The 10,965-nt window shown below is 41.4% G+C and overlaps 1 protein-coding gene across 1 annotated transcript; it reads right to left on the bottom strand.

Annotated features, from left to right (window-relative positions):
* Nucleotides 1–506: 506 nt before the first annotated feature.
* LOC129814586 (C-C motif chemokine 2-like) lies at nucleotides 507–2,598 on the bottom strand. The gene is made up of 3 exons (XM_055867761.1): nucleotides 2,013–2,598; nucleotides 1,688–1,802; nucleotides 507–1,456 (listed from the first exon to the last, which is right to left on the bottom strand). The coding sequence occupies exons 1-3, from the start codon at nucleotides 2,224–2,226 to the stop codon at nucleotides 1,210–1,212; spliced, it is 576 nt and encodes a 191-aa protein (XP_055723736.1). The 5' UTR covers nucleotides 2,227–2,598; the 3' UTR covers nucleotides 507–1,209.
* Nucleotides 2,599–10,965: the final 8,367 nt, after the last annotated feature.

Genomic DNA, 10,965 nt, shown 5'->3' with positions numbered 1-10,965 from the left:
TAGACCTATAACTTTCTCTCCTCCCACATGTAGTAACCTATTTACAGACACGTGTTAGTAAGTACACCACATGCTAACCGATTGCTCCACTGGAGCTCCAACCACGTGTAAGTGTACATGGTGATATGGTGGAAACAAAATGCAGACTGTAATTATGTTATGTCCCCCATAGCTTTCCCTCTGCGACCCACTGACCAATTTTTTCTGAACTAATGAGCAAGTACTTGAGAAACTTGCCCTGTTTCAAATTCGGTATAAAGCTCAGAGTCAGGGTAAGGTTAAAGTTCAAGTTATGGGTTAAAAGCATTTGTGTAACATTTGCGTCTATCCTTCTGTCCTATGTAGCATGGCCAGATGTGATGTCCGTTGAACTTATGGGTCTTGTGGGTAATCAGTGAAACAAGCAAAGTGACTAATATACCAACAGCAGTCACCTGCAGTAGCCAGCAGAAAATGTCACCTTTTGCTTTAGTTTACTATTAAACTCAATGAATCAATAGAACTGGTTGTATTTACTTCGCTTTAATTTCACAAAGAGTATTAAAGGACATAACATGATATTGTACAGTGCACATCCCTTACTAACGTCTGGCAACCATCTGGGTGATGTTTGTCATCCATTTTACACAAGATCCATCACCAGATGGACGACAAATCAACCCTTATAAGGAAACATACATTATTCAGGCATACTGGCAAATAGTCAGCAAGTTAACACAATCACAATCATTAAATTCACCATGGAAGTGAATTTAATTGATTCATTTATAAATATATTAAGATACTCGGTAACACTTTATTTGGATAGTCCATCTGTAGATGCTCTATATCTACAGACTATCATCAACATTTCACATAGCTATTTACTAACCTTAACCTTATTTAACCCTAAACTTAACCCTAACCTTAACCCTTACCCTGACCTTTATTCTAAACCTAACCATTACCCTAACCGTCACCTTAGCAAGCACTTGCTTATCAAAAGATTGTTTGTTGATAGTATGTCCATCTTAAACATCTACAGATGGACTATCCGGACTATCCAAATAAATTGTGACCAGATATTCATTAAAGTGACATAAATATTGTACATTGTAAAAATAACATTTAAAAAAAAACAATGTTATAAACACAGCATTTTGAGAATGTTCAAATATTCAAAGTCAATATTCTGATTTACTATGAGGTAACTGGAACATTCTATGTTCTTCATTGTCTTCTGGTGAGAGTTGTTGGCCATTGAGATGCAATTTTGGGGTTGTGAGCTGAAAATGTTGTTTTGTGAGGGCTGTATTTTGCTGGTTGTGCGGTGGTGGTCGTAGAGGTGGTAGTTGATGTGATCTGATATTTTTTCAGTGTGTGAGGCTTGTTCTTATTGTCCAGGTACTGCATGGTTTTCTTTGCCCAGGGGTTGGAAGGGTCAGAGCAGATTCGTATGCCTTTCACTGTGACAAACCTGGGGGAGGGGTAACGAGAATGGTCACAACAGAGACACACAATCAGGACTTTAACACTTTCCTTGAACTCGGTGCACCTGTATGTAATGCATTCTGAATGCTTCATAGTGTCGTCTATCCCCCGTAGTGCATTTATATACTGTTCACTGCTTGATTTGATTGAAACATTCAAAGCAGCTCAAATAAACATGAGCGGTTATGAGCGCTTATGAGCGGTTATGAGTACTTACGTCACTGCCTTGATGTTACACATGGCTGTGTCTTGCATGTAGTAGCGTTTGATCAGGTCACGACGCACCATAGTGCCTTTAATCTCCATACAGCACATAGTTACTGCTCCACTGGCTACAAGCGAGAGAAGAGTTTCATCGTCATCATCATCATAATCCTCCATTTACATTGTAGTTAAAAAGCATTATTTTGAAGTATTTTAACATAATCATCACCATTATCATCAATTTGAATCATAAATTTACTTCATATGCTAAAACCAACAGCATCTTAAGTGAAATCTGACACGATCTGATACAATGCATGATAAGAGAATACACGCACCATGAGAAGAAGAAGTGGACATCAGTAGAGTTGTGCTGAAGAGGAGCAGGAGAGAGAGGAGGCCCATCATTCTGTCTGAATCGTTCACTCTGAGAGTTTGCAGATGTGTGACTTTCACCAGAACTGGAGCTCTTTTTAAGCCCACCAACACCACACACTCATACGCAGAGAGACACATGCCATACACAAATACTTTCCTACACTCAGACAGCATCACAATCTGGTTTCCTCCCACAGACCCCCCTAACTGTCTCCCCCCACTCTCACATCACTGATGACAGGACAGATTTCCATAGTGGTGGTGAGTGACAATCCTGTAGCAATATATTTCTAGTTACACTGAGAGACTTGTTTAATGCATGTGCAGAAGGAAAAACAGAGAGAAGTGCTGTTTTGGTAAGAAATGGAATGACAAAATGCATGACTGTGTCTTAGTATTGGTGTTGGTAAGAGGGTTGAATGAAAGCCCCATGTACTGTACCATTTGAGGCTCAGCACAAGGTAAGGTGAGAACACAATTTTAAGAGGTGTCACACCCAATTGGAAAATTGCGGTTGAGTGGGACGTTAAACAATTCACACCCCAACCCTGACTAACTGAAAAGATTAAGGGAGATTTAATAGTGTACAGTAGTAGTGTTAGTTTCTACTGCGACAGATTACAAAAACTGAAACTGCAATCACTGCGTGAGTGTCAGTGACTTACCACAACCGTAAAACAAGATGTCAGGAGTTGCCAATTACCTTTTCTCTTCATATCACCAGTTTGCAGCAGTGAAAATACATGTAATCAATTGATATCCAACCAAATACAGAATGCTACAATTGTAGGATCTTACTTTGAGCACTTTTGTTTCAGAGAATTTTTGCTGCTCAGCAGGAAATGAAAACTTGCAGTGTATTCAATGTTTAACATGTTGAGGACAGAGGGCGCTGTTTTCACTTTGGGGGAAAATCGTGCCCAATTTAAACGGCCTCGTACTCAATTCTTGCTCGTACAATATGCATATTATTATTACTATTGGATAGAAAACACTCTCTAGTTTCTAAAACCGTTTGAATTATATCTGTGAGTAAAACAGAACTCCTTTTGCAGCAAACTTCCTGACAGGAAATGGAAAATCTGAAATCGAGGGCTCTGTTCTAGGGCCTGCCTATTAATGTCCTTGATATTTATTAGAATACATGCACTTCATACGTCTTCCACTAGATGTCGACAGGCAGTGAGAGAAGAAATGGAGTGTGTAACTTGATCTGGTGTCGAATAAAAGCTCTCGGCATGACGTGTCACCAGTTTCCTGTTTTCTGGAGAGCGCGTGAAGAAACCTGGATTTGCCTTCTGATAAGCTGTCGTTATGGACGACTAATATCTCCAGCTTTGATTTTATTTGATACATCTGACAATATCATCGTAAAGTATGTTTTTTCAATATAGTTTTATTAGATTATTGAAATTTATTCGGGACGTTAGGCGTGTTGCGTTGTTTGCCTTTGTTCAGGAAGGAGAGCTTAGCGCCAGTTTGCTAGCTTTCCATGCTAATTGACTGGAGAAGAGGACATTCTAAATCCAAACAACGATTGTTCCCGACAAAGGACCCCTTGTACAACATTCTGATGAAAGATCATCAAAAGTAGGACCCATTTTATGATGCTATTTCATATATCTGTCGAACATGTGAAATAGTCGTTTGCGGCCAGGTTTTGGGCACATAGGTTTTGGGCACATAACGTAAACTGCATATCGTAATGAAGTTATTTTTCAAATTCTAACACGGCGATTGCATTAAGAACTAGTGTATCTATCATTTCCTATACAACATGTATTTTCTAGTAACGTTTATGAATAGTTATTTGGTCAGAATAGTTGGAGTGTCATAAAAATATGCGCACATTCTGGGAAAAAGATGCTACGTTAGCACAATGTATAACCACTTATTTCAGCTCTAAATATGCACATTTTCGAACAAAACATAAGTGTATGTATAACCTGATGTTATAGGACTGTCATCTGATGAAGGTTTATGAAGGTTAGTGAAAATTAATATATTTTGCTGGTTTATTCCCTATTGCTAACGTGCCTTGATGAATGAATGCGGTAGTGTGGTAGGCTATTGTAGTAAGCTAATATAATGCTATATTGTGTTTTCGCTGTAAAACACTTACAAAATCGGAAATATTGGCTGGATTCACAGAATGTTTGTCTTTAATTTGCTGTACACCATCGATTTTTCAGAAATGTTTTATGATGAATATTTAGGTATTTGACGTTGGTGTCTGTAATTACTCTGGCTGCTTCGGTTCTATTTCTGACGGTAGCTGTGATGGTAGCTGCAATGTAAAACTGATTTATACCTCAAATATGCACATTTTTCGAACAAAACATAGATTTATTGTATAACATGTTATAAGACTGTCATCTGATGAAGTTGTTTCTTGGTTGGTTTGGTTGGTTCTTGGTTAGTTAGGTTGGCTTTGTGCATGCTACCTGTGCTGTGAAAAATGTCTGTCCTTTTTTGTATTTGGTGGTGAGCTAACATAAATATATGTGGTGTTTTCGCTGTAAAACATTTTAAAAATCGGACATGTTGACTGGATTCACAAGATGTGTATCTTTCATTTGCTGCATTGGACTTGTTAATGTGTGAAAGTTAAATATTTAAAAAAAATATATTTTGAATTTTGCGCTCTGCCTTTTCAGTGGAATGTGGGAGGAGTTCCGGAACTCCAGAGCCAGACAGGTTAAAAATTCTTTGGCTAGGGTCCTTTTTTCGGAATTTCTGCCTGACTGATGTGCCCAAAGTAAATTTCCTGTTACACAGGCCCAGATCCCAGGATATGGATATAATTGGTACCAATTGATAGAAAACACTTTGACGTTTGTAGAACTGTTAAAATAATGTATGAGACGATAACACAATAGATATGGTAGGAGAAAATCCAAAGGAAAACCACCAGAATTGTTCTTTTTTGAGAGCCCATGCTCTTCCAATGGAACGTATAGGGTCATATCCAAATCCAGCACCCAGATTGCAAATCCTATGGCTTCCACTAGATGTCAACAGTCTTTGTTCAAGGTTTCAGGCTTGTTTCTTCCCAAAAAAGGAAGAATTTTGAGTTTTAGTAATGGAAGTCAGAGTTGGAAATCAGTCTGTGCGCGCGCGACGAAGAGGCGCGACGCACATGCTAATTTTGCTTTCCTATTGAACATACTTCTTTCCATATTAAATATTATAGTTTAATTACATTTTAGGGTGCCTGAGGATAAAGAGAAACATATTATGACTTGTTTTAAGAAAGTTTAGCGGTAGCTTTTTGGATTCCTTTCTCTGCATGTTGAACGAGTGGATTACACAAATCAATGACGCCAACTAAACTGACTTTTTGGAATATAAAAAGGATTTTATCTAACAAAACGACCATACATGTTGTAGCTGGGACCCTTTGGATTGCAAATCAGAGGAAGATTTTCAAAAAGTAAGTGAATATTTAATCGCTATTTGTGATTTTATGAAGCCTGTGCCGGTGGAAAAATATGTTGATGTGGGGCGCCGTCCTCAAACAATCGCATGGCATGCTTTCGCTGTAAGGCCTATTGTAAATCGGACAATGCAGTTAGATGAAGAAGACTTTAAGCTTTTAATAAGTACCTAATAGTTTAATATCCATAAATGTATGATTATTTATTTGAATTGCACGCCCTCCAATATCACCGGAAGTTGTCGACAGGTGTCCAGCTGGCGGGACGCTTAGCCCTAAGACGTTTTAAAAAGCTTTTTAAAAATGTCTTACTTGATTTACCATAACAAACATTTAATAATTTTTATCCACATAATAATTAACATTTCCTTTTGCTGCAGGATTATTTTCCGACTGTAGCAAAATGGCTCAAATGAAGAAACTATATCTGTACTGTTACAATATAAACTGTTTACCAATGGCTAATTTACTATTTCATCATGGTTTATCAAATCAAAGTGTATTTGTCACGTGCCGAATACAAGAGGTGTAGACCTTACAGTGAAATGCTTACTTACAAGCCCCAACAATGCAGTTGTAAGAAAATACCCCCCAAAAAGTAAGAGATAAGAATAACAAATGATTGCAGAGCAGCAGTAGATAACAATAGCGAGGCTATTTACAGGGGGCACCAGTCAATCTTTGTGGGCACCGGTGTCGAGGTAATTGAGGTAATATGTAAATGTTGGTAGAGTTATTAAAGTGACTGTGCATAGATAATAACAGAGAGTAGCATTAGCGTTCTGTGTGGGGGGTGGGGGCAATTATTTTTATTTATTTATTTATTTAACCTTTATTTAACCAGGTAGGCAAATTGAGAACACGTTCTCATTTACAATTGCGACCTGGCCAAGATAAAGCAAAGCAGTTCGACACATACAACAACATATAGTTACACATGGAGTAAAAACAAACATATAGTCAATAATACAGTGAAAAACAAAATAAGTCTATATACAATGTGAGCAAGTGAGGTGAGATAAGGGAGGTGAAGGCAAACAGATATATGTATAAATAAATAAAAATATAAAAAGGCCATGGAGGCGAAGTGAGTACAACACAGCCAGTAAAATAAAAAACTAAAAAAAAACAAAAAAACACTGGAATGGTTGGTTTGCATTGGAAGAAAGTGCAAAGTAGAGACAGAAATAATGGGGTGCAAAGGAGCAAAATAAATAAATAAATAAATACAGTAGGTAAAGAGGTAGTTGTTTGTTGTTTGGGCTAAATTGTAGATGGGTTATGTACAGGTGCAGTAATCTATGAGCTGCTCTGACAGCTGGTGCTTAAAGCTAGTGAGGGAGATAGGTGTTTCCAGTTTCAGAGATTTTTGTAGTTCGTTCCAGTCATTGGCAGCAGAGAACTGGAAGGAGAGGCGTCCAAAGGAAGAATTTGTTTTGGGGGTGACTAGAGAGATATACCTGCTGGAGCGCGTGCTACAGTTAGGTGCTGCTATGGTGACCAGCGAGCTGAGATAAGGGGGGACTTTACCTAGCAGGGTCTTGTAGATGACCTGGAACCAGTGGGTTTGGCGACGAGTATGAAGCGAGGGCCAGCCAACGAGAGTGTACAGGTCGCAGTGGTGCGTAGTATATGGGGCTTTGGTGACAAAACGGATGGCACTGTGATAGACTGCATCCAATTTATTGAGTAGGGTTTTGGAGGCTATTTTGTAAATGACATCACCGAAGTCGAGGATTGGTAGGATGGTCAGTTTTACAAGGGTGTGTGTGGCAGCATGAGTAAAGGATGCTTTGTTGCGGAATAGGAAGCCAATTCTAGATTTGACTTTGGATTGGAGATGTTTGATGTGGGTCTGGAAGGAGAGTTTACAGTCTAACCAGACACCTAGGTATTTGTAGTTGTCCACATATTCTAAGTCAGAGCCGTCCAAAGTAGTGATGTTGGACAGGCGGGCAGGAGCAGGCAGCGATCGGTTGAAGAGCATGCATTTGGTTTTACTTGTATTTAAGAGCAGTTGGAGGCCACGGAAGGAGAGTTGTATGGCATTGAAGCTCGTCTGGAGGGTTGTTAACACAGTGTCAAAAGAAGGGCCAGAAGTATGCAGAATAGTGTCGTCTGCGTAGAGGTGGATCAGAGAATCACCAGCAGCAAGAGCGACATCATTGATGTAAACAGAGAAGAGAGTCGGTCCAAGAATTGAACCCTGTGGCACCCCCATAGAGACTGCCAGAGGCCCGGACAACAGACCCTCCGATTTGACACACTGAACTCTATCAGAGATCTAGTTGGTGAACCAGGCGAGGCAATCATTAGAGAAACCAAGGCTGTCGAGTCTGCCAATGAGGATGTGGTGATTGACAGAGTCAAAAGCCTTGGCCAGGTCAATGAATACGGCTGCACAGTATTGTTTCCTATCGATGGCGGTTACGATATCGTTTATGACCTTGAGCGTGGCTGAGGTGCACCCATGACCAGCTCTGAAACCAGATTGCATAGCGGAGAAGGTGTGGTGTGATTCGAAATGGTCGGTAATCTGTTTGTTGACTTGGCTTTCGAAGACCTTAGAAAGGCAGGGTAGGATAGATATAGGTCTGTAGCAGTTAGGGTCAAGGGTGTCCCCCCCTTTGAAGAGGGGGATAACCGCAGCTGCTTTCCAATCTTTGGGGATCTCAGACGACACGAAAGAGAGGTTGAAGAGGCTAGTAATAGGGGTGGCAACAATTTCAGCAGATAGTTTTTAGAAAGAAAGGGTCCAGATTATCTAGCCCGGCTGATTTGTAAGGGTCCAGATTTTGCAGCTCATTAAGAACATTAGCTGACTGTATTTGGGAGAAAGAGAAATGGGGAAGGCTTGGGCGAGTAGCAGAGGGGAGGGCAGTGCTGTTGTCCGGGGTAGGGGCAGCCAGGTGGAAAGCATGGCCAGCCGTAGAAAAATGCTTATTGAAATTCTCAATTATAGTGGATTTGTCGGTGGTGACAGTGTTTCCTATCTTCAGAGCGGTTGGAAGCTGGGAGGAGGTGTTCTTATTCTCCATGGACTTTACGGTGTCCCAGAACTTTTTTGAATTTGTGTTGCAGGAAGCAAATTTCTCCTTGAAAAAGCTAGCCTTGGCTGTTCTAACTGCCTGTGTATATTGGTTTCTGGCTTCCCTGAAAAGTTGCATATCACGGGGGCTGTTCGATGCTAATGCAGAACGCCATAGGATGTTTTTCTGTTGGTTAAGGGCAGTCAGGTCAGGAGAGAACCAAAGGCTATATCTGTTCCTGTTTCCAAATTTCTTGAATGGGGCATGCTTATTCAAGATGGTGAGGAAGGCATTTTTAAAAAATGACCAGGCATCCTCTACTGACGGGATGAGATCAATATCCTTCCAGGATACCCCGGCCAGGTCGATTAGGAAGGCCTGCTCGCTGAAGTGTTTCAGGGAGCGTTTGACAGTGATGAGTGGAGGTCGTTTGACCGCTGACCCATTACGGATGCAGGCAATGATCGCTGAGATCTTGGTTGAAAACAGCAGAGGTGTATTTGGAGGGCAAGTTTGTTAGGATGATATCTATGAGGGTACCCGTGTTTACGGAATTGGGGTGGTACCTGGTAGGTTCATTGATAATTTGTGTGAGATTGAGGGCATCAAGCTTAGATTGTAGGGTGGCTGGGGTGTTGAGCATGTTCAAATTTAGGTCGCCTAGCAGCACGAGCTCTGAAGATAGATGGGGGGCAATCAGTTCACATATAGTGTCCAGAGCACAGCTGGGGGCAGAGGGTGGTCTATAGCAGGCGGCAACGGTGAGAGACTTGTTTTTAGAGAGGTGGATTTTTAAAAGTAGAAGTTCAAATTGTTTGGGAACAGACCTGGATAGTAAAACAGAACTCTGCAGGCAATCCTTGCAGTAGATTGCAACACCGCCCCCTTTGGCCGTTCTATCTTGTCTGAAAATATTGTAATTGGGGATAAAAATGTCTGAATTTTTGGTGGTCTTTCTAAGCCAGGATTCAGACACGGCTAAAACATCCGGGTTGGTAGAGTGTGCTAAAGCAGTGAACAAAACAAACTTAGGGAGGAGGCTTCTAATGTTAACATGCATGAAGCCAAGGCTATTACGGTTACAGAAGTCATCAAAAGAGAGCGCCTGGGGAATAGGAGTGGAGCCAGGTACTGCAGGGCCTGGATTCACCTCTACATCACCAGAGGAACAGAAGAGAAGTAGGATAAGGGTACGGCTAAAAGCTATGAGAATTGGTCGCCTAGAGCTACTAGAGCAGAGAGTAAAAGGAAGTTTCTGGGGGCGATAAAATAGTTTAAAGGAATAATGTACAGACAAAGGTATGGTAGGATGTGAATACAGTGGAGGTAAACCTAGGTATTGAGTGATGATGAGAGAGATCTTGTCTCTAGAAACATCATTGAAACCAGGTGATGTCATCGCATATGTGGGTGGTGGAACTGAGAGGTTGGATATGGTAGAGAGAGCAGGGCTAGAATCTCTACAGTGAAATAAGCCAATAAACACTAACCAGAACAGCAATGGACAAGGCATATTTACATTAAGGAGAGGCATGCTTAATCGAGTGATCAATAAGGGTCCAGTGAGTAGAGGTTGGTTGGGGTCGTGGCGATCCAGACAGCTGGCCGGGTATATGGCTATCGGTAGCAGCATAGGATGGAGGTCTGTTTGTAGATACCTCGTGCGTTTCCGTCGGTAGGTTCCGTGTAGTGGGGTTTTGTTCAGATAGCAGCCGATAAGACAGCTAACGATTAGCGGGCCTCAGATGAGCGTTCAGGTAACGTCGGGACGGAGGTGCCGGTTGGATAAATCCCTCGGGCAGATAACGTCGGCAGTCAGTCGTGAAGGCCCGGTGGGGTTCCGTATCTGCAGCAGCAACAAAAGAAACGGGTCCGGATGGTGATGGAACTCCTCAGCTGGCTAACTCCAGCATGATTTGAGTTTGCTCCGGGGTCGACGTAAGCCAATAGTCACACGGTATGCAGCTAGCTAGCTGCGAAATCAAGGTGCAAGTGTCCAGAGCCTGCGGTTGGAATCCGGGGAAACTGAGAGAAAAAAAGTCCCGGAATGCTCCGGTCCGAGTCGCGTTGCACAAAAGTGCCGGTAGATTATCGAGCTAAAGGAATAGCTGATGACCGCAAAACGTGGGCAGCTGAAACACCAACGCTAGCCAGCAAACCGGCTAATTTCGGGGCAGCTACAGATTAGCTTCTGGCTAGCTATCGGAGTAGCTTCTGGTTAGCTTTCAGGCTAGCTTCTGAATTAGCCCCTGGCTATCTTCCACGATGGATTTTCAGATTGAGGTAAATAATACTTATTGTAATTGGTGAAGCGGGTTGCAGGAAAGCTTTTCCTGGAAAGCTTTTGTAGTTGAGTTCTTGGATAATAAAATAAATAAAAGATATGTGAAGAAAAGGTGTAAATATATATATATACAGGACACGACACGACAATACGGAAAAAGACGT

Source organism: Salvelinus fontinalis, chromosome 17 (genome assembly GCF_029448725.1).
Source record: "Salvelinus fontinalis isolate EN_2023a chromosome 17, ASM2944872v1, whole genome shotgun sequence".
NCBI lineage: Eukaryota > Metazoa > Chordata > Actinopteri > Salmoniformes > Salmonidae > Salvelinus > Salvelinus fontinalis.
The sequence above is the reverse complement of the archived record's forward strand: the minus strand, read 5'-3'. Positions and strand labels throughout refer to the sequence as shown.

Bases quoted from the DNA above. Each gene is read 5' to 3' on its own strand.
- LOC129814586 (XM_055867761.1), bottom strand. From the start codon at position 2,226: ATGCTGTCTGAGTGTAGGAAAGTATTTGTGTATGGCATGTGTCTCTCT. The intron at 1,803-2,012 runs GTGCGTGTATTC...TCTCGCTTGTAG, and splicing joins GTCCACTTCTTCTTCTCATG to CCAGTGGAGCAGTAACTATG. The intron at 1,457-1,687 runs GTAAGTACTCAT...CCCCTCCCCCAG, and splicing joins TGTAACATCAAGGCAGTGAC to GTTTGTCACAGTGAAAGGCA.